Source organism: Ursus americanus, chromosome 7, assembly GCF_024610735.1.
Source record: "Ursus americanus isolate L20-20 chromosome 7, mUrsAme1.1.p, whole genome shotgun sequence".
NCBI classification, from domain to species: Eukaryota; Metazoa; Chordata; class Mammalia; order Carnivora; family Ursidae; genus Ursus; species Ursus americanus.
The window spans coordinates 5,287,448-5,309,745 of NC_142133.1; the positions used below are offsets into that span (position 1 = coordinate 5,287,448).

The following is a 22,298-nucleotide window of genomic DNA, read 5'->3' on the forward strand; positions in this document are numbered from 1 at the left end:
TGCCTGAAGAGCTTAAAAGATTTTTGCTGCCTGGGTCATGATTTAATTGGTAGGGGCTACGACCTGGGTGATTGTTGAAGCTTGAAAAGCTTCCCAGGTGGTTCAAAGCTGCAGGAAAGTTTGAGACCCACGGGCCTAAGTCACTGGCTTGGTGCCACCTCAGGGCCAGCGCAGGACCGATGTGATCGCAGCCCTTAGGAGTCCGGGATGCGTAAAGGCAATCAAGTGTTTTAGCAGCACTGGGTATTCAGTGTACCTCTGCTTTTAAAGCTGTGGGATATTCAGGAAAAGAGTTGAAAAGCTGTGCTAGTGCATACCCCACCAGCCACAGGGCTGGGGTGGCATTGGAAGGAGCACTGAACTTGCACTGCTTCAGTCTCTAATGAGCTAAGGGGCACTAGCTCGAAGGTCTCCCCCAGGTGAAAGACTTCATGCCCCACGTCAGCCTAGCCAAGTCCGTTACAAAAGGGACTAGCTGTTTGTTGAATTACAGACATCTCAGGTTCGCCTGAGATTTCAAGCTGTTACAAATGGAGCGGTCATTGTGGTTGCTTTCTTTTTACTGTGGTAGATCGAACCATTATTTCTGGAAAGAACTCCTTGTAATTGGAATTCATGATCCAGATTTCACTAGAATCAACGACAACTCCGAATAACCCTGTGTATTTGATTATTTATTTCAGGTGGCTCAGTGGCAGGACCAAGCAACCATTTGGTAATAGGCGGCCAGTGTACCTTAAACATTTGATGAGGAGTAGTCATCAAACAAGAGTCAAGCACTGAACTGAGTTACTGCTTTTCTTGTTTAAAATATAAGCTGGTCTTCTCTCCTGCCTACACACCGTGTAGCCAAGTCTGCGTTCCCAGCCACCCTAGCAGCCCACCTTCCCCCCTCACACCTAAGTTCATGCTTCTGTAGCTTCTGTACCTTCTATATGATATTCGCTCTGCAAGAATGTCCCCCCCCCCCAATATGTCCACACGCCATTTCTTTTGTGAGGCCTTTCCTGGCCATTCCAGAGAAACTTAGTATTTTCCTCTTCCCTCCCTTCAGTACTTCATTCATTAAATCACGAAATATTAGAGCATCAGACATGAGGCACCCAGTGAAGGAATAGGAGAAATCAGCTCCAGATTTCATTCTGGTGGAACAAAGAGACACAGTTGTCCCTCCATAATTACAGCAGTGATCATGTAGTTTTGGAGCCAGTTTATACAGCTGTTCCTGCTGATACTTACGAGCTCCTGGAGGCTGTGCAGGGTCTCTGATTTCCATGCGGGTCGCCAGCACCCAGCCATTAGAAACTCACACTCTCCAGACTACACAATCCAGCTTTGAAATGGCTCAAACCAGAACTCCTTTGTCGCTCCTGGGGGCCGGGTTCTAACCAGCAATGTTCCCTTTCTCTCTCCCCCCCGGTGTTCTTTCTTCTCTGTTAACAGGACTTGGTGGCACAAAGTACATCTCCTTTGAGGAACGGCAGTGGCATAACGACTGTTTTAACTGTAAGAAGTGCTCCCTCTCACTGGTGGGGCGAGGCTTCCTCACAGAAAGAGATGACATCCTGTGCCCCGACTGCGGAAAAGACATCTGAAGCCCCCACAGCTGCCTGTGACACGCACGGATTTAGACGCTCTGATTCTCCACCAGGCAGTACTGCGTCTGCTCTCCACCGGCCACGTTGAGACCTTCCTCTTGTGCTTCTCAGTGATATTCACGCTTGTTTAAACCCTTTAATCCTTTGTGGTAGCTCAGTCCCAGGGAAGGAGGAAACCCTTCTGCAAACCCTTGGTGGGAAGATGGTGTGGAAATTTTGTAATCAAGCAAGGCAAATCCAAGTGTAAAAATCCTTCTGAATGACATCTTTATACATTTATCTTTCTTTCACTGTGTATTTAATTTTTAAGTGCAATTAACATGTCACGAACTTGAGTTTTCCAAACTACGTGAGATAATGAAGAGTGGGCATTTACAACTGTGTGGCTTCCTGTCATGTAAGACCTACAGCGAGATCATATAGCTTACAATAAAGTGATCCAGAACAAAATCCTTGGCCACACACAGCGTGTGAAATAACGATTAAACATTGAAGTTCTGAGCATTGCAGTATAAAGCACTATATTGTATGTTCCACCGATCACTGTATGAAGCTCAGACGGGCTGGGGCAGCGTTCACGGAGATCCAGCACACCTTTCATTTCAAAGAAAGCCTTCAGTCAGCACCACCACCTCTTCCTGGCTCCCTTCTCTTTGTTCCTCTCTCCCAAACTTTCTTTCTCTCAGAATTTAATGCTCTGCATTGGATGCGTAACAGAAACTCCAGGATATGAGCAGCAGAGTATAAACTAATGACACGGAGGCAGTTTAGGGGTCACTTTTCTTAACAGAGCTCGGTGCTTTCCCATTGCCGCAGGTCCCTATCCTACCCTGACCTGCCTTCTCATCCATAAAGTGAAGGGTCACAAAAGGATACAAGCACCTCGAGGTCAGAGATGACCTCTTGCTGTGTACTCCCAATACCCTAGCAATTTAGAGCATGCTTTGGAAGCCTCCAGTGTTTCTGAAAGGAGAGAGAGGGAGAGACTCACAGCTATAAAGAGCGGAGCTCCTAGTTTGGCACTGTCTGTAAAAGCATCCGTGAAAGCATCGTACACCACTGGAAAGCACTGAGCCAATTTATGAGCTAAGCTTTGCGTATTTCCCTTTTTAGAATGCTAACAGTAGTGACTTTTGTCCTTGGTTTTCTAAGACAGTGCAGTACCATAAAACGATAGGCCGTGCAACAGAAAAATCGAGTGGAAATCAAGTCCTAGCCATGCTGAGGATGTGTGAAGTCAGTTTCTTAATCTGAGTGTTGGACCACGTGAGAAGTGTCTGACGATGTCTGAGACAGGCCTTCTGAGAACTCCATGACTTCGTAGTTCTCTTGCCTTCTCCTAATCATGTTGTAAAAGTGAAAGCATTCTTGCAGGTGTGCTTTTTAAAGTGAAAGTAACAAATTTCAAAACAAAAGGTAAATGCTTTGGAAATGTCATTGTGGAACAGCTTTCTTGTTCCCCATTAGAACCACAGATACAACGGATGCACCCGACCTTAAATCAATGGAAGGGGGGATTCCACTTCTACTAGGTAGCTCCTACTGGACTCCAGTAATCTTCTGGGATATGTATATTTTAAAGATTTTACTTATTTGACAGACAGCACAAGCTGGGTGAGCGGCAGAGGAGAGGGAGAAGCAGACTCCCCGCAGAGCAGAGAGCAGGACGTGGGGCTTGATCCCAGGACCCTGGGATCATGACCTGAGCCAAAGGCAGACACTTAACCATCTGAGCCACCCAGGCGCCCCCAGATGAAATATTTTTAAAACTTTTGAAAACATTGGAGCATGAGCCAAAGCAGGAATACTTGGGAGGGGAGTGGACACTTGAAGAATGGGTAGGTTTCCCATTTTTATGGCTTTTACCCAAGGGCAGGCCCCAAAAATGGAGGTAAAACTCTGTTAGAAAACCTGCAGCCTTACTGGCTTGAAGAACAGGAGGCCAGAGCTTGGGACAAACAGCATCTGGAAAGTTAAGAGGGAAAGTGGTATGAAAAAGAACCCCAAGTTCTTTGTATGAAAACCCAACCCATCTCTGGCTGACAACTGAACCACACATGCAGAGGCTAGACCCTGAGCAGCCCAGCTAAGGCTCGAAGAACAAAGTGGGTGGGACCTCAGGGTGGTGGTGTGCAGAGCTCAGTGACTGTCTTCCCAACGTTGACAACCATTTAACTGGGACAACGTGTGTGTGTGTGTGTGTGTGTGTGTGTGTGTGTGTGTGTGTGTGTGTGTACATACCAAATAAATACCTTCAAATCTTGGAAAGTTACCCTAAACGCGTGCAGCAAATGGAGGAACATTCGGGAAAATCTACATGCTAAGAAGAAGAGTGAGAGTCCGGCACTTGAGCCATGGACTGATCCCATCCCCCCCACCCCCAGTTTCACGAGACAGAAGCTCTACTCTGGGCAAGTGCGGCCAAGAAGGTAAGGGCTCCTCCTGTCTTGGCTGTGCCCCAGGCATGACAGTCTGAAGACCCTGGGGCTCCGAGCGCTCCTGTCCCAGCCTGCCCATCGGGTAGAGGCTCCGCATGATGAGGGGCAGTCCGAGAAGACCAGAGGCTCCCATGCGCTAGGAGTAGGCCTGGGTGAAGGCACCTACTGGGACGACGCCGGCACACTCTGCTGAGGGGAATCCCAGCCTTCCCCATCCAGCACTTGCTCGCAGAGGAGTGCTGCTCCAGAAGCAGGATGCTGTGGGTGGGAGTGGCAGCGCCGTGAGCAACTAGCTCAGCAGCTCTACAGGAAGGGACTCTCGGGTACCCGGAATGGAGGGATCTATGCCTCCGGGGATCATCGAAAACAACGGGGATTTCGGTGGCGAGCGGCTGAGAAGGGGTTGCTAGCTGCGTGATACTAGCAGCAAAAGGCAAAATGGCAGACCAGCCAGGAGTTTAACAGAGAACCAGGGAAAGAGACAGCTGGGAAGAGCCCTCCTGGTCCCATTTATCCCTGGGGCCAGGATACGGTGGGCGTGGACTGGGTCACACCCGCTCAGGACCAGAGTGGGACATGCAGCGGACTTGAAAGCATTCTCTACGCCACACACAGATCATAAGCAAAAAGCAGGAGTCTCATCAACTCAAAGTGCTTAAGCAGAACCTCTACCCAAATGCTGGCAGCTTCAAAGAATTAAAGGAACACGCAGGACAGCAATGCTTACCAAACAGAACACCAATGAAGAGAGAAATGTATAAAAATATCAAATGGGAATTCTGGAGCTGAAAAGTATCATCACGGAAATGGAAAATCCACAGGAGGGGATCATACATTTGAGAGAAGAAAAAAAAAATCTGTGCAATTGAATATAGACCGACAGAGATTATGAAATTTGGAAAACGGGAAAGATGAAGAAAAATTAACAAACTCAGAGCAATGTGAGATACCGTTAAGTGAACCAACATAGGTATAATGAATGGGAGTATCAGAAAGAGAGAAAAGGGACAGAAAAAAAATTTTTTAAGAGTGGCTGAACACTTCCCCAAATTTGATGAAAAATTTTTAATCTAAAAACACATCCAAGGGGCACCTGGGTGGCTCAGTCAGTTAGGCGTCTGCCTTTAGCTCAGGTCATGATCCCAGGGTCCTGGGATCAACGGGGAACCCGCTTTTCCCTCTCCCTTTGCCCAGCCCCCGCTCGTGCCCGCTTGCAAGCGCTCTTATTTATTTAAATAAACAAAATCTTAAAAAACAACAACACGTCCAAGAACCTGGACAAACTTGGAGGAGAGGGTTTGAAGTTTGAGTCCAACCACACACAAAATCTGGGTCTGTCTCCGGCCCAACCCTACTCAACCCTCTATCAGTTGTGTATCATGACACTACATGCTATTTCGGAATGGCTCTATGATAATCCTTTTTATTAAGCAAGACTTAAGTTGTGAAATAAAATGTATGTAAGAAGTACACAACGCAGGTGTTTTTAGGTAAAACTAAACTATAGAGATAGAAGTCAGAACAGTGGTTACCTCTCTGGGAAGGGACCTAAGAGAAGCTTCTGGAATGCTGGAAACGTTCTGTATTATTGTTGGCAAACCATGGTCCATGGCTAAATCCTGCCCACGAGACATTCTTCCTATCTGGCCCTTGACAGGAAGTTTGCCGACCCTTGCTCTAAACCTTGATTTTGGATAGCGGTTACAGTTAGGTATATGTAAGTTCACTCTATATAGGATTTTTATAACTTCACGGTATTTATGAGACCCTCAATAAAGACGTGTATGTTCTATAATTCCCTGTACTGGACAGTTATTTTAAAGCTTACCTTATTCTTGAAGCAAAGCAAACTTGATCTTTACGTGGTTATTCTAGTACATGGTAGCTGTGGGGGTGTCCGTACCACCTGACGTTTCTACTGACCCTCATGCCTGGGGCCGTGTTTCCTTGCATGCTTGCATAATTTTAACTAGTGCTGGTCGCTGACGTTAAAAAAATGATCTGTGGGGGTTTCCTCGGGCTCAGGACGAAACTGTCTTCCCACAGAGATCATTTCTAGGACCTCCGCCAGCCTGGAACGACTTGAGTCACTTGCTGTGTTGCCTTGGCCATCCTCGGGGAGGGGGGGTTGTCAGGTGTGGTCAGGAATCTGTGAGAGCCGGCTTGCATGCTTCTAGCCTCCACCACAGCTCTTCTTCCTTCCTATTTTCCTGTTCTTTCTTCTTTTCTTTCCCTCTTATCCTCCCTCCCTCAGCAGGCCAGGCTTACTTCTCTTTACCTCTAGCACATGGGGTTGCTCTTTGGGGTCATAGCTATTAGGTTTCCTTTCTTGGGGGGCACGGGGCTTTGACTTCTCTGTACTTTGTGTCATGGTCACCAAACCCATGGCTCACTTTCGCCAGAGCATCCAAGCGGCCGACTTCTCTGGATTCTTGGGTTCTCTTAGATTCTTGACTGTCAGCTCTTCGGTGCTTTTTCTTCCTTCAACACTTTTTCCCAGCAGAATTGTTCCTTACATTTGAAAAAGTCAGAGCCAGCTTTTTTCCTCTACTGTTTGGCATAAGAAACCCTAACTATAAACATTGTTAATTCCTCTTTGTCACAGTCTACAAAATCCAGACTTACGTTGATTTTACCTCTGATTTTAGTAACTTGGAGCTTTGATGTTAAAATGCGTAACTACCTTGTAGAATAAGTTATATATTTATTAGAATTATATACTTAAACTTCACAGTATTATTTAATATTTAGGATATTATAAAACTCTTCATAAACTAGTCTACCTTCAGCCCAAACCGTAGAACTCCAGTCAGTGAAGTAACGGAAAGCAACCCATTTCCCTGTTGGGGGAAGTCATCAGAGAGAAGGGACTGCCAGTTGACACACGAGCCGGACCCAGGTGCTCGGAGGCTCCTCACCCCTCCCCTGTCCACGGCATGTGGGAATGTAGCCTGCCTGCCCCTGGAGGCTGTTCCAAGGACACAGCCCTCAGACAGTGAGGCGGTGGTGAGAACGTCTGCACAGTACACGTGAACGAACCCAGTTAAGGCCCCTTTATGAACTTTTAAGATTGAGAGGGCGGGTGCGGGGATCCATTCCGTCTTGCTGCCGCCCAAGATAAGCCTCACATGTGAGCTCCCCCTGCTTCTTAAAACTGCCACCGACCCACCTGGGGCGGCCTGCCTCTCTCTTCAGTCTTCCCAGCCCCCGAAGGCAGACGGTTTCAGATGACACCCGGGAAGCTCCCCACTTCACATCACCTTGCATGGACCTTGAACGTAGCAAGCAGCTCAGTAAATGTACTTGCTCTGATACCAGGACCCCGGAGCTAGGCCTGTGACTACCGTCTCCATATTGTCCTTAGTGACAGCTTAATCTCTGGTAAAACTTCCAAGAAGTGTCTGTGAAAGACCTCAGCGCTGCTGTAAAGCAGAGCCCTAGAGACCCAGGAGCAGAGAAAGCCTTGTCATCAACACAGGTGAAGCCAGAATATATTTAGAACGTATCACTGACTCGCCACAAATGGACAGCCCAATATGTAAGCAGGTGGCTGTCCTCACGTCATAAATCAGCCTAATAAATAAGCCCGAATTCCGTTTGAGAAGGTTTTTTTAAAAAATTAGCTGTACTAAAGCAGAATAAAAGGGAAATTAACTTGTGTCTCAGTTCATCGTATTCCTTTGGGAACTTAAAATACATAAAAACATAAAATCAATTGTCAGTCATTAGTGAAGCCCATTCAGACTTGAGGAAGCCTCTCATATGCTGACAGGAGGACACAGGGGTGCAGAAAGAATAAAATTTACTCAAGACACAGAGGCCTACGGGCCAGAACGCAGGTCTCTTGACTCCTAGCTCACTGTCCATTCTGAGAATTTCCCCACGGCAGTAAAAACCAGCAGCTGTACATTTTTACAATACTTACATCTCTTCTCTCCAGCAGCCAAGTTGCCTGTCCTTTTGAATGACTGCTTTTCTAAAAGCTGGCACCACTGTACACTTTACTCCCAGGGCGGGGCAGGGGGTGGCTTCCAGAAAGGGCCCTATCTCTGGTTTCACACAGAAGAGCAAGAGATCTAGGTTTTAGTCACTGTTCTGCCACCAACAAACTGCATGCCGTTAGAGAAGTCACTCTTCCTCCAGGCCTCAGCGTCCTCTTTTGTAAATCAGAATGTTGGATTAGATTGTGGTTACAGTCTAAATAACCCCCACTGGAGAAGAACTAGCAAAATCCATAATGTGACTTGATAAATTTCAGGGAGGGTATCTAAAATAAAACACAAATTATTTTCTTACATGTAGAGATGATTGTGGGGGAAATGCCATCTCTGAATACATACAAATTTTTCTGAAACCCTGAGGAAATGTCCAGGTAATGCATATGCCAAAATGTGCATAAACTAAGAAACTGACCTTTTTAAGAGCGGCAAAGAGAGTAACAAATAAAACCCTGTTACAAAAATAAGAGCAGTGTAACTTCATCCCCAGACACCTATTAGCAGTTACACAATTAGAAGCCTATGAATAAAAAAATCTCCCAGGACCAAAACAAACGGACAAACAGCCAACAACAACAAAAAACAGAAACCGTTTCATAGATACAGAGAACAAATGGGTAGTTGCCACAGGGAGATGGGGAAAATAGGTGAAGGGGACTAAGAGGTACAAACTTAGTTATAAAGTCAGTCAGTCATGGGGATGTAATTACAGCACAGGGAATATGACTAAATATAAGGTGGTGTCCTGGATGGGATCCTGGGATGGCAAACAACATTAAGTAAAAACTAAGGAAATATGAGTAAAATTATGGATGTCGGCTAACAATAACGTACTGGTATTCACTTCCATGAACATACCATATTAATGTGTATCAGTAATGGGGGAAACTCGGGGTGTGGTGTATGGGAACTCTACTATCTTGGTGATTTTTCTACAAACCTCAAACTTCCCTAAAATAAAAGGTTTATTTTTTAAAAGCTTATTTTTAAAAATTACATAGCGAGACAGATGTAACAAAAAGCTTAGCTAGATGTGGTGTTTCTATAGTTACGAAAAATATCTTTTGCCATAATTGGTGTTTCAGTCTCCTAACATTTGTCAAAGCAAATATAAATATTTTAGTTCAAATAAGCTGAAAAACAAAACGAAAAAACTTGGATAATTTTACTAGAGAAAATAGTTCAGGGCTATTATATACTTACTTAGCTAGTCTTATTTCTGTCTTTTGATTAAACTAATGCTTGGTTAAATCTGAACATAGTTAATAGCTTCCAACTGCTTGTAGAATCAAAGTCCTTACCATGGCCTAGGTAAGATCCTCAGAATCCTGCTCCTGCCTACCTGTTTTGGCTTTTTATATACTCCGCCTGCTCTTTTCGCGGATTGGAGCCACACGCTCTTTCTGTTCTAAAATCCTAGTAATAAGCCTCAGCGCCTTCACTCCGCTCTTAACTGGTGGCTGTTATCTAATGCTGGGTAGCAAACCATCCCCAACACTTGGTGTGGCTTATTACAACCCCTATTCTGTTCACTCAGGATGCTCTAAGTCAGATGTTTGGGCTGGTCTCACCTGGGCCACTCATGGAGCTGTGGTCAGCTGGCAGCCAGCGTGGGGATGGGGGGCTAAGTCACATCTGGTGGTTAGTGCTGTTTCCTGGATGTTTTTCTAGCAGGCCTTTTCAGGTGGCTGCAGCAGGGTCCCAGTGTGAGAGAAGCATTTGTTTGATGAAGGCAAATTACAAGGCCAGTCCATATTCAAGTAGTGAGAAACAGACTCCATTGCTGATGGAAGGAGCGACAAATACGTAGACGTTTAAAGTCTACGATAAAAATGCTTTTCCTGAGAGCTTTCCAAAACTGTCTCCCCTTAAAATAATCTCTTCAAAGAGGCCTTTCCTAACCACTACATTTAAAGTAGCTTTTCACCCTCCCGTCCCCATCTCTATTTCATTTCTTGGTTTGACTTTCTGTCATTACAATTACCCATCATGTCATTGAGCAGGAACATAATTAATTCACATCTTTATTTTTTCTGCCACAATAGGATAGACAAATAGGTTTAACAAAAACTGCAAGAGCAAAACAATTAAAATAAATTTTGTCTCTTCTGTCCAGACAAAAAAAATTATCTATTTTTTAAAATTCAAGGTAGAAAGTAAGCTAAAATGTTTCCAAGTCAGTAAATTTAGGGCTTCAGTCTCCAACATTAACGTACCAGTTTAGAAGTGTACTTTTTAAAGACCACCCTGGACACAAATATATGATCCTTCAACTGAACTTCTCATTTGCTCCAAGTTTGTAAGAAAGCTCCCTCGGGCTAAGGTTCGAGGGACTTGTTTCCACCCATCAAAGCGCAGTGGCAGTCAGCGTGGCAGCCCCAGCGGCATTAGGCTATCCCAACACCGGGCCACTCTAGTCCATCACTGCTTCACAGCACGGGCCCTGGGACGTGGCCGGACTGGCATGATGCCTGATCCCAATCAATCCTGCTACAGAAGGGTGGACTGTAAAGCATAATTTTCCCACCATACAGTCTGATCAAATAAAAAGAGATCAAGTCATTACAGAATGGTTTTTCACTTTATTTTTTTATGAATGACAGACCTACTCAATAATTTTATTCAGTTTATTTAAATAAGGATAAGGCTACTTAAAAGACCTTTTACATACAAAAATGTACATGACAAGGTTAAACTTTCTGTACTGAATTACAAAACCTGCACAAGCATTTAATAAAAGAGCACACTTTAAACATTTTGACCATTTCGTAGCCTCTAAAAATTACTGAAGTGGCACAGTAGTAAATAGAGGAAGCTCTTACATACATATGATTTCATCTACTGGCAGTTTTACTTGATGTAAGTTTTAAAAAAGGTCATTGCTATTGAGTGAGTCTCTAGATCAGTTTTTGAATCCTCTCTCAAAACTTAAGTCAACCAAAATATTATTTCAAATAATAATTACAATTCTGAAGGATTTTAATACTAGCAAAAATATTACAGCCTCACAGTAGTAGTTGAACCAACTTTCCAAAGTGCCTGGTAGCTGTCGAGATTAATAAAGCTATTTTGGTAAACTGTACTGCCTTTACAGCCACTGGGAAGCAATTTAGGGCCCTTGCTGCAGGGGCTTGAGAGTTCCAGAATTCACGCAGCAGTCTATGATCCCTCAAATGTAAGAGGACCGGGGGTCAGCCTATCTTAACTCCTCAATGAATGCATTATGACGCGCAAACCTAAGCCTGACACTTAGGGTCTGCAGAAAGGAAGATGGAGAATGGAAGCCAAAGAAGTTAAAATATGGGAAAGGGGAATAAGAAAAAAGAAAACGGGGGACAAAGAAGGAGGGGAAGAAAAGAACAAGACCACCCGCCAACGGCAGGCAGTGGTAAAGTGCCTGTTAACTACACCTCAGAAGCCACTCACGGACTCGACCATTCAGTTGCCTACCCCAATAATAAAAAAGGGTGGCTCTGCTGGAATATGAAATCAACAGCAACAACATTAACCCACGTGAGTGAGTCAAGGGTATGCCAAAGTTGTCTGCCATTCAAATCAGGTCCTTCTAAACTTGAAAGCACACCAAAGCAACCCTTCAAATCGTAAGATTCCCGACACTTCTGCTTCAGATTCTCATCATTCGGGAGGCTTCATGACATGGAGGAAGACACTGCAAGACAAGCTGTATCTATACACCTTGAGAAGGCACAGCACTCTAAGATGTTGGTATTACGTAATACACAGTATGTGGGTTAGCACTTCTCCACATTTCAAACTCAAAATAGCTCAATAATATGCTGCTATATGAGCACTGATTCTGAAGGTTCATAATATAAACTTCAATTTGAAGCAACAATGTTACACAGTTCAGCTGTTATTACCAACCTACTCTGTAAGTTAAATATACAAATTAAAAATTAATTTTGAGTAACTAAAAATAAGTTTCCACTGACTTAAAACTGTCAAATGGCTAACTCTCTCTTAACTAAGAGAGAATGCAGATGAAAGCAGAAGGGACAACTGAATTATCAAATATAATTTGTCATTCTACCCTAAAATCTGTACTTTTAAAATCTTCCTTAACATACAGCTATGTAAAGGGTTACAGTCGTCCCTCAATAACATTACACATTATCAGCCCTGCAGATAACTATATATTCACTCATTTGGCATAATGTCAATAATTTATGCAACACATAGTATGTATCAATTTCATCTTGTTTGTACAGATTTATAGTCTGAATAAAGGCAGAATGGCTAAAAACTGTAGGGTTCAAGTTTTAGTACAGTACTTACCTGCCAGGCTGAATGAATTTTTTGTAAGGCTATTTAATAGCTGAACTAAAATACTTGTTTCAACAAATCAAAAGAGGAATGAGACTGCTGTAAAAAGTTAATGAAAAGGTGAACCCCAATTTGAAGATCAGTCACATAAAGAAAAAAGTATAAAGTATCCTCTGCACTTGGTTAGAAATACAAGGCAAAAAAGTGGACAGGAGAGCGTGTGGCTATAAGGAATACCCTATGTTCCCACTGATCTCCACTGTACGACTGGGATGGTAACATTGCTTTAACATGAACACAAAACCTCAGTGGGTAACGTGTGCATGGCAGCCCCGTGGGAAGCTGCCCGTTACCGCAGCAGGGAGCCTCGTCCGGCTGGTACGCGTCCTCTACGCCGTCACTCTGCGGTGACTGCCGGCTTCCGCACCCTCTCTTCTGCCTACTCCAGCTCATGCTGAGCTTCCCCCTCAGCGCTCTCCCTCCTGGACTCTCGGAAGTGCTGGAATTCCATCCCCCTCCTCCTATTCTCTAACCCTCCTGCCATCAGGCACCACCTCGAACGTGACTATGTCACCAGAAGATTTTAAAGTCGGCTTCTTTTGGAAAGGATGAAGCTCCTAGGAACGAGTGACACCTGAGCTCCCAGAGTGAGACCACAGACTGCTCATGAAAACAGTGAGGACCGCTGCGTGACCAGGACATCTTAAGGGTGGACCAGCTGTGAGACTGGCCAGTCAACTCCCAATACACCAATTCTGTTATGACTTCAAGGGAAGGAGCAACAGCAAGCACTGATTTCCCTTTTGATTTTTATGGGAAAAAGCAATGTAAGCACTTAAAGAACAGCAATTTCATCTGTATATTCTGAATACTTTATTGGCAGCACTACAAATATGCTTTTTTTGGTGAACCTTGAGGAGGAGTTTGGCAGTATTTACTAAAATATTAGGATAAACTGTTAAATTCTTTTGCTAGGGAAAAGAAATAAAAATTGTGAACTTCTAAAATATTTTGAGTTTAAACAAAATCTCAAGTTTACCCAAACACTGAAACAGTAATGAAAACTCCTAAAATTCATCAGATGCTTATCAGACTGGCAGCTAATGATTGACTAGGATCAATATAAATGACTTAAACTAAGTCATTTGTTTAAAAAGAAATTCTTTCCTAATAAGGGCACAAAAGGCAAAAATTTTTTAAAAAACGGGGGGAGGAGGGGAGAGGAAAAACTATTTTTTTCAAACCTAATTTTAAACCTCTTAAGAAAATTTCACAATAATCAGGATCTCTGTAAATACTGTCAATATATGTGAACTTGCTTGAAAAACTACAGTTACAGTTATATTTACATTTTTGGAAACTTTCCTTCAGGGCCATGTAACATGTTGTATCTTCCTCTTTGTTTCTGGGGGCTTCAGGTTATTCTGAAAAACATGAACAGAAACCAGTTTATACTTGCAGAAATGTCAGAGGATAGCTTGAAATAAGTACTTTAAACCACCAAAGCTCACTACTAATATACGAATGGTAGATCACTGCTGCCATCTGGTGGGAGAAGATTTTAGGAGATTAGGGAAAAAAAGCAAGTCCCCCTGCTACCCATTTTTTCCAGCTGTGGTTCTCAAAAGTTTGCATATTAGAATCACCCACAGCACTTACAAACATGCCCAGACCTGGGTCTTATCCCAGAACCAATTAAGTCAGAATCCACGCAAGGTGGCGGGGATGAGAGTCTGCCTTCTGTCTGGGTTTTCTGGAAGCTCCTCCGGGTAATCCTAAGGTGCATTCAGAATTGAAAACCACTGAGGACTCCAGACCTGCTTCTTCCCTGCCTACCCCATCGCCTTCCTCAACCTCACAGTCCAAGATCTTAATACTAGTAAACTTAAAAATAAAAATAAAATCACATCTCTGAAAGAGTAAAATTTTTCTGAGTAGAAAGATGTGTTTTAAGAGACCGAAAAAAAGATCCTCAAGGCTAACACTTTAATTATAATATTTGAGGTCGAGATTATCCATCCTTTCCCCCCCCCCACTCTTATCTGACACCCTCCTCCTCCTTCCCACAAAAGTGACCGAAATAAGTAGAGCGGCAGCTTGGTGTCATTAGAAGTTCGTGCGCTGAGGTCAAACAGGTCTCTATCCAAACTGCAGCCTGGCCATTTACTAACTCTGAAACCCTGGACAAGTTTATTTAAACTATCAGAGCTTCTATTTCCTCATCTGTGAAACGAGAAAAAGAACTGTGCTATGTCACCGGGTAGCTGAAAGAATAAACTAAGGGAAGATCCCAGCGCTGGTCAGATTTACAGTAGGTAGTCTTCTTTCTGCTACTATTTTAGAATCTTTGAACTACTCTGAGTTTTGATCCCTTTGACACACAATTCGAAGAGGATAATAAAGTCAGAGTATAACATAGGAATACTATAGACTGAATGCGTGTGTCCCCTCAAAATTCATATGTTGAAACCTAATCCCCAACGTGACGGTATTGGGGGTGGGGTCTTTGGGAGGTGCTTAAATCACAAGAGAGGCACTCTCATGAATGGGCCCTTAGAAAAGAGACCTCAGAGAGCTTACTTGCCCCTTCCACCACGTGAGAACACAGTGGGAAGCAGCCAAGTATGAACCAGGAAGTGGGCCTTCACCAGACAATGAACCTGCCAGCACCTTGATTCTGGACTTCCCAGCCTCCAGAACTGTGAGAAATGCATGTCTGTTGTGTAAGTCATCTAGTCAGTATTATTTTTTGGTATAGCAGCCCAAAGAGACTAAGACAAGGAATAAAACCTATAGAACTGCTGGATGTTTAAAAGTAAAATCATTTTCTGAGGAGCCTAGGGAAGAATCAAGTATGTATATGTGTGTGTGTACATATATGTATATATACCATTTCATAAATTAAACTTTAAATAACTCTAAGTACATCGCCTATCAGTACCATTTGCAGTATATGAAATGCAAGCATCCAAATGCTTAACTATAATACAGCCCAACACAGTATGTTCCCAAACCTCCCCTATCCCTCCAAGGATAGTTAAATTGGAGGGGAAGTGGAGGTCTGTGATAAATCCTGAACACTCTAGTGTGGTTTTCAGGTAAGTGTAAAACAGACAGACTGAAGGTCAAGCTCTCAAATGCTACCTAATAAATATGTGACTCTGGACAAATCGCTTAACATTCTGAGCTTTACTAACAAAGGAGTATTTTTCTCTTTTAGTTCCAAAGATGGTTACAGGATCAAGATGAGAAAAGTCTAGGAAAAGTGCTTAAGATATTTTAAGCAGAAATAAATTGAGTGGACTTAAAAAACGTTAGTTTATCATCATGGATTTTCTAATTCCAGGAGTCAACATGAGAGAGGACCCGTAAGAGTTCAAGAGCTGCCTGTGGCCCGGCTGGCCCACTCCGGCACCACGAGGCCTCCAGGCCTCCCCGCTCAGAGACTTCATCCCTCTTGCTTACCAGCACAGAAGCCGCCCCGCACTTACCACAGCCTCAGCTTCTTCTTTAGGGGCCGCTCGCTTTAACTTCACGGGAGTAGCTCCAACAGGGGACAAAGGTGGGGACTTCACAGGACCCAAAGGACTTTTCCTATGCGTTAAGTCATGGTTCTGTTTAGTGTCATTATTATTGTGTTCCATTTTATTGTTCATAGGCAAATTGGAAGACAGAATTAGGGGTGAAACACTTGAAGAGGAATTTGACAATTTTCGAAAGGCATTACTGGTAAAGCTTGCCTGAGGGGGAGGCCTGAGCCGGTCATTATCTCCATTCTCTGTCTTTCTCACTTTGATGCTTGTACTTGTTGAACTTCCATCAAACACAATGAGGGGTCTTTTCCTTAACCCATCTACAGTGCTAGTCCTGAAATCAAAGAGATGTATTCTTGAAAAATACGATCTGCAATGGCAAACCAGTCTGCAGAAACTCAAAGCTAAAACAGTGACCAGAAAACATTTACTGGTAAGACTTGATCTATTGCAAGTAGGACTACTGGGAATGAAATTGTCTATGTTCACCCTAAATGAAATCACAATTTTCTAATGCTTTAAAGTGTAAAATATTTATTGACTAGAAACTTAAGTTAGCTTTAATATACACACAAAATGGATTATTTTTAAAACATCAACCAACCAATTAACCCCAGAACTTAAAACAAGATTTCCTAGTAACTAAAAAAAATTTTAAGTTTTAAAAATCAACCCATCTAATTGATAGGGTTATCAGTTATTATTTAAAAAGGACGATGAACTACAAAACTACAGCAAGACTATCACAGTTACAGTCTACAAACAATGAGAACATTCTATTTATCAATGGTCTCTAAAGCCAAGGCACTCTCTAATTCTAACTATAACGTTTGTGTAATGTTAATTTTAAAATCTGGCAAGTCTTCATGTTTAGCTTCTGAAAACCTAATTTCCACTCTGAATTATAAAGATAAATAATAAAAGCGTTTATTTGTCCACTATTCATTATACCTCAAGTGAAACAACAGATTTATGGGGGGAAAAACCTTTTAATTAAACATGTAACAAGAACTTGAGCAGTTAATAGAACACTTCAGCCTTGCCACTCAAAGTGTGGTTGAGGGACCAGAAGCATAATCATCACCTTGGGAGCCTGTTGAGAAATGCAGAATCTGGGGCTTCAACCTGTACTGATTCAGATTCTGCATTTTAATCAGATCCTGGGTGACTGGCCAAACTCACCAATTCTCAAGTCACCACTAAACATCATCTGGTAGAAGATAAAAAGAGTTCCCTACATACACACTGCCGCTGCGGAAGGGAAACACAGGACTCATCAGAGAGAGCAGGGCTCACCAGCTTGTGAGAGTTCAACCTAAGATCTCAGGGGCATGCTGAAGTTCGAGAAGCACTGTACGGTTGATCTGGGCCGAGCTCTGTGTGACCTGGGGCACATCACACCACTTCTCTGGAGCTCAGTTCCTCCAGAAAAGTAAGCAATTCAGCAATACCTAACGATCTCTTATATCCTCCAGCTTTAATGTTTTGATTCAAGAGTCAAATTTGTGATTTTTTTTTTTAAAGTCACAAATCCAGGGCACCTCAGTGGCTCAGATGGTTACGCATCTGCCTTCAGCTTTGGTCATGATCCCAGAGTCCTGGGATCAAGCCCCACGTTGGGCTCTCTGCTCAGTGGGGACTCCGCTTCTCCCTCTCCCTTTGCCTGCCGCTCCCCCTGCTTGTGCTGTCAAATAAACATATAAAATCTTTTAAAAAAAAAAAAAAAAAAAGGTCACAAATCCTTTCCAATAGGATACTGAGGAGCTTAAAGGGATTGTCATATGAAAAAACAGTACTGAAGCTTTGCTTAGGATAATGCGCCTGAATGTGCAGATCAAGAAGAAAATACTTTCTTATTAAGAATCAACAAAAGTAAGGGGCGCCTGGGTGGCACAGTTGGTTAAGCAGCCAACTCTTGATTTTGGCTCAGGTCATGATCTCAGGGTCCTGGGATGGAGCCCATCGGGCTCTGGGCTCCTCACTCAGCTCAGGGTCTGCTTCAGGATTCTCTCTCTCTTTCCCTCTGCCCCTCCCCCCACTCACTCAAGCTCCGCCTCTAAAATAAATCTTTTTAAAAGAATGAATCAACAAAAGTAAACTAAAGATGTATTTGGCATAACCCACAGACATACAAAAGCTGACACTAAATACGGAGCCTGTGCCAATACATAACCAGCAAGCTAAAATGATACTCAATCCCAACTGGATGTGCTCCTGATCAAAAGAAAGACTGTTTTCTAAAAACTATGAACGCACAGGTTATATTCTTCGCACTTGGGGAATACTGTCCCCATCAAGAAGGAGTCCTTCTCTGTACCTAGAGATTAACAGCCCTCATCAACTCGGAGCCAGCACCCTCCGTCACCCTCAGCCTTCATTCCACCTTCTCCCACAGTCACTGCTGCGCTCCCAATGACAGCACCTCACAAACAGAAGGCTCTCAAAATACATTCGGTAATTCATCAATAGCACCCACTTGTGATAAAATAGACACAGGAAAAGAAACAACTAGCTCACTCAGGGATCTTAGGATGCTTTGTCCTCATTAAATCATCTATCATTGTTAAAGAAACATAACCTTCTTTTAAAAAGGAAATTCATTTGCTTGTGGTTTTATGAAAAATTTCCTGAAATTTAAAAATCTCAGTGTCCCTGAAGCTATTTGACAGTTCCTTCATTTCTTTATTATTCAAAAACCTTAACATCTCGACTCCACTTTTTTCCTCACAATTCAGCAAATCTCTCCCAAACACATCCAAACTCCAACAACTTCTTTTTCTTTTTTTTTTTTCTAAAGATTTTATTTATTTATGTGACAGCCAGCCAGCGAGAGAGGGAACACAGCAGGGGAGTGGGAGGGGAAGAAGCAGGCTCCCAGCGGAGGAGCCCGATGTGGGACTCGATCCCGGAACGCCGGGATCACGCTGTGAGCCGAAGGCAGACGCTTAACGACTCCGCTACCCAGGTGCCCAGACTCCAACAACTTCTTACCAAGTTCACTACTTCAGTCGAAGTCACCACCATCTATCACCTGGATCACAGTACAGCCTCCTGATTGATTTCCCTGTTCCCCTCCCCCCACCTTAAATCACTTCTCAGTACAGCAGCCAGAGTAATGCTGTTAAAATGCACATCAGATGATGTCATCACTCTGCTCAAAATCTTCCAATGGCTTCTTATCTCAGAGCACAGCCCAAGTTCTTACAATGACTTACAAAGCTTTACACGATCTAACCAACAATCTCCCCTACTCACCTCCAATAAACCTCTTTTCTCCACTCTCCCCTTGACTCTCCACTTTGGCCTTGATGGCCTCCTTATTGTTCTGAGTTTATGATGGGCACACTCCTGACCCAGGCTCTTGTATTCTGTCTGGAATGCTAGCTTGCTCTCCATCACCCACAGGTTTCTGTACTGAAATGCCGTTTCTCAGGGAGCTTGTTCCTGGCCACTTTACTGAAAATGGCAGTCTCTCTCCGTTTTACTTTTACTTTACTTTTATAAGCATTTATACTTATCACTATGTAACATACCATGTATCTTACCTAGCTTTTTAAATTATGTTTCTCCCAATTAAAATATGAGCAGGGAATTCTGTCAGTTTTATTCATGCTATAAGCACAGTGTCTGGTGCTCAATAAATAGTTATTGAGTAAATGAATTTTTCTTACCTAAGTTTACCTGGAGAAAAAAAAAAGAAAAGCAAAATTGTTAAGTCATAAAAGATAAAAACCAGAACTGCTAAAAAGTACCTTTTAGGCTCATTTTTCATCTCATGTTGCTCTCTTTTCTTTTCCATCATTTTCCCCCACCTATTCTTTGGCAAATCTCTTTGAGGCAACGGTATTGCGTGCTGAACATAAAGATCAGTGAGATTGTCTTTGTTTATTCTTATGTCATTTTCAACAGCTATGTTCTTCTGTGGAAAAGGAAACAAATTTCAAAATAACATCCTTCATGTTAATTACTACCTACCAACAGGGTAGAACATTCCTGCTTAAGTAACAAATTTAATAATTACAAAGTTTAATAATTGTATATTTTATAACTTACCACTATACAATTTAATAATTATAACTTATTTTATTTACTTATAATTTACAATACATAAAATTTAATATAACTTAACTCATAATTTATATTTATAATTCTATAATTATACAATTATTGTGTATTTACTATAATTACAGAATTTGTTATTTAAATCTGAGTTTGCTATTTAAGTCTTAAAGGGACTTAAAAGGACTGCCGTCCTACATAGTTCTGTAGGAAGTAGTATTACAGAAGTTAACCTCTGCAAATTAGGATCAGCCTCATCTTAAAAGACAATGGTCATATGACCTCAGTGTGACAAGGACTGCATTCCACAACTGGTTAGCCAGTAATCAGGCATGGAGACCATTTCCAGTAGCATCATCTTAATCCATGAAGTAAACTGAAAATGGGAGACTGCCTGGGGAAACCAGACCAAAAAAAAAGCCAACAACAATAACAATTACTACATGTCAAAAAAATTATCCAGAGTGTGACTATCATGATCAAAGTAGTGGGCTAGAGGTCTCACCCCGAGTATTGTTTCCCACGCTTCTCTAATAATGTGTCTTAAATCGAAGTCAACTACCAAGATTTCAAATGGCCCTACAGATGGGCACTGCAGTCCCCTACCTGATGACTGTACTGATAACAATGCATCATTACAACCTGCCCCTCATGTTTTCACCAGTCCTTTCAAATAGCTTCCAGTCACTGTCCTACCATCTGTGTCTAAATTACCTCATTCTCCCTCACGTTCCATTTTGCTCTCAACATCACGGAAAACATGAGCATAAGGAAAAGGAGTAGTTACGGATAAAGAGTCTGGATTTAAGAAGGAAAATGAGAATGGAAATAAGATCATGGACTCTTCATCTGCAGTTCAGAAAGGCTTGGAAACATATGTGCTCAGTGTAACTAGCAAATCAAGCCTAATCTATGTCCTCTGATAAACTTACCCCGATTACTTTTTTCTTCAAAATTTTGAAAGTACAAATGTTACTTTTCTCTCTTATACCTGACCACCCTTTGTTATCAGTTTTCACCCTCTATTCACTCAGAGACATGGAAAAACCCTGTGAGAATCTCCTGGATAACATTCACAGAGAATTCATAGGCACCTTGGTTTGGGAAGCACTGCTCCAGGGTGATGGTTCTCAAGGTACGATCCTTGGACTAGCAGCGAGAACTTGCTGAAAATGCCTATTTTCAGGCCACACCCTGGACCTACTGAATCCGACATTCTGGGGATGGAGCCTGGTAATCTGTGTTTTAACAAGCCCTGGGGGTGATTCTGATGTACCTAAGAAGTTTGAGAACCACAGGTGAAAGGTAACTGATGTCAATAAAACTACTTAGCAGGGGTTAAGGAAATGAGAGAAAGAGTACTGAGGGGAAAACACAGGGAAAGCAACAAAACATGCTACTTAAAACCACAAGGAAACTTTCAGTAATTCTCCACCACTTTAAACCAAATTCACCACTTCTTTTGTCTTATTTTTTGTTTATTATCTGAGGCCACATTAGCTCGAAAAGAGGAAATGCTGCATTGAGAGTCAGGAGTCCTGACTTCTGCCTGCCTGCACCATTTAGCGATGATGTGACCTTAAATAAGCCACTTCACTTCTCTGAGACTGAGTTTCATTTTTAAACGAGGTGAGAATATGAACAAAGGGCGATTTCTACGATGCTTTCCAGCCCTGGCAGTCCCTGATTACTACCCTTCATTTCTACTACGTTTTTCCCCCGGCCCTTGCTCGCATATAGGCCGCGGGGGTCGCCAAGACTCCTCTGTCGGGGCCATCAAAGACCCAAAAGGATATGTCCTAATTCCCAGGAATTCCTGATATTCTAAGGACGTCTCGTTCCCGGATAGGGGCATGGGGAGACCTGGTCGGTCCGTGTGGAGTGGAGAGTGACACAAACCAGGCGGGAGGGGCGACGGCGGCGGGTGTGTCCGCTTGCCACTGAGGATTACTTGGGACCAGCTCAAGTCCGAACCTCTCTCCCAAAAAGGCCCACCCGCCCCGGCGCGCCCGACCTGCTCCAGGGTGAGGAGAAGAAACTCCTGGGACAGCAGCTCCGGATGCAGCAGCAGCTCCGAATCCGTGCAGCTGCGACCGCCCACATCCCCCGCCATCGTCGTCGCCAGGAGACCCCGGCCGGCTACCCACAAGGCTCCACGAAGGAAGCGTCCCGGAAGTGACGCACCGGCGGGGCCTTGAGTGTGACGTCACTGTTGGTGCGCCAGGCGTACCGCTCCGCCTCTCTGGTGGCGCGCCGGGATGCTGGGATAGATCTTGCTGAGGGGAGACTCCCAGTCCCGAAAGAAGTGGAAGGGATGTCTGCAGAGAAAACGATTGGCATTTGACGTCTTGCAAGAAGAGAGAAGAAAAACTAAGTTCCCGAAGCGGG

At 43.2% G+C, this 22,298-nt stretch overlaps 2 protein-coding genes across 7 annotated transcripts in view; one reads left to right on the forward strand and one right to left on the reverse strand.

Annotated features, from left to right (window-relative positions):
- FHL2 (four and a half LIM domains 2) overlaps nt 1-3,831 on the forward strand; it is a 69,945-nt gene extending 66,114 nt beyond the window's left edge. For all 4 annotated transcript variants that reach the window (XM_045771645.2, XM_045771643.2, XM_045771646.2 and 1 more), the window contains one exon: nt 1,444-3,831. In XM_045771645.2, the coding sequence (XP_045627601.1) occupies nt 1,444-1,595 (152 nt within the window). In that variant the 3' untranslated portion in view covers nt 1,596-3,831. The remainder of the gene's footprint in view (nt 1-1,443) is intronic.
- Nucleotides 3,832-4,882: 1,051 nt separating this feature from the next.
- On the reverse strand, nt 4,883-22,092 carry TSLIG2 (tRNA splicing ligase complex subunit 2). Of its 3 annotated transcripts, none has more exons than XM_045771739.2 (5): nt 21,925-22,091; nt 19,604-19,770; nt 16,059-16,185; nt 15,810-15,932; nt 4,883-13,742 (listed from the first exon to the last, which is right to left on the reverse strand). In XM_045771739.2, the coding sequence occupies exons 1-5, from the start codon at nt 22,021-22,023 to the stop codon at nt 13,686-13,688; spliced, it is 573 nt and encodes a 190-aa protein (XP_045627695.1). In that variant the 5' UTR covers nt 22,024-22,091; the 3' UTR covers nt 4,883-13,685. The 3 variants fall into 3 exon arrangements, with proteins under 3 accessions (XP_045627695.1, XP_045627694.1, XP_045627696.1); XM_045771740.2 differs by having other exon boundaries at nt 13,720-13,742; nt 15,810-15,912; nt 21,925-22,092; XM_045771738.2 differs by having other exon boundaries at nt 15,810-16,185; nt 21,925-22,092.
- Between the last annotated feature and the right edge of the window lie 206 nt (nt 22,093-22,298).

Bases quoted from the DNA above. Each gene is read 5' to 3' on its own strand.
- TSLIG2 (XM_045771738.2), bottom strand. From the start codon at position 22,023: ATGGCGGGGGATGTGGGCGGTCGCAGCTGCACGGATTCGGAGCTGCTG. The intron at 19,771-21,924 runs GTCGGGCGCGCC...CCTTTTCCACAG, and splicing joins TTCTCCTCACCCTGGAGCAG to AAGAACATAGCTGTTGAAAA. The intron at 16,186-19,603 runs GTACTTTTTAGC...CTTTGATTTCAG, and splicing joins ATGAAAAATGAGCCTAAAAG to GACTAGCACTGTAGATGGGT.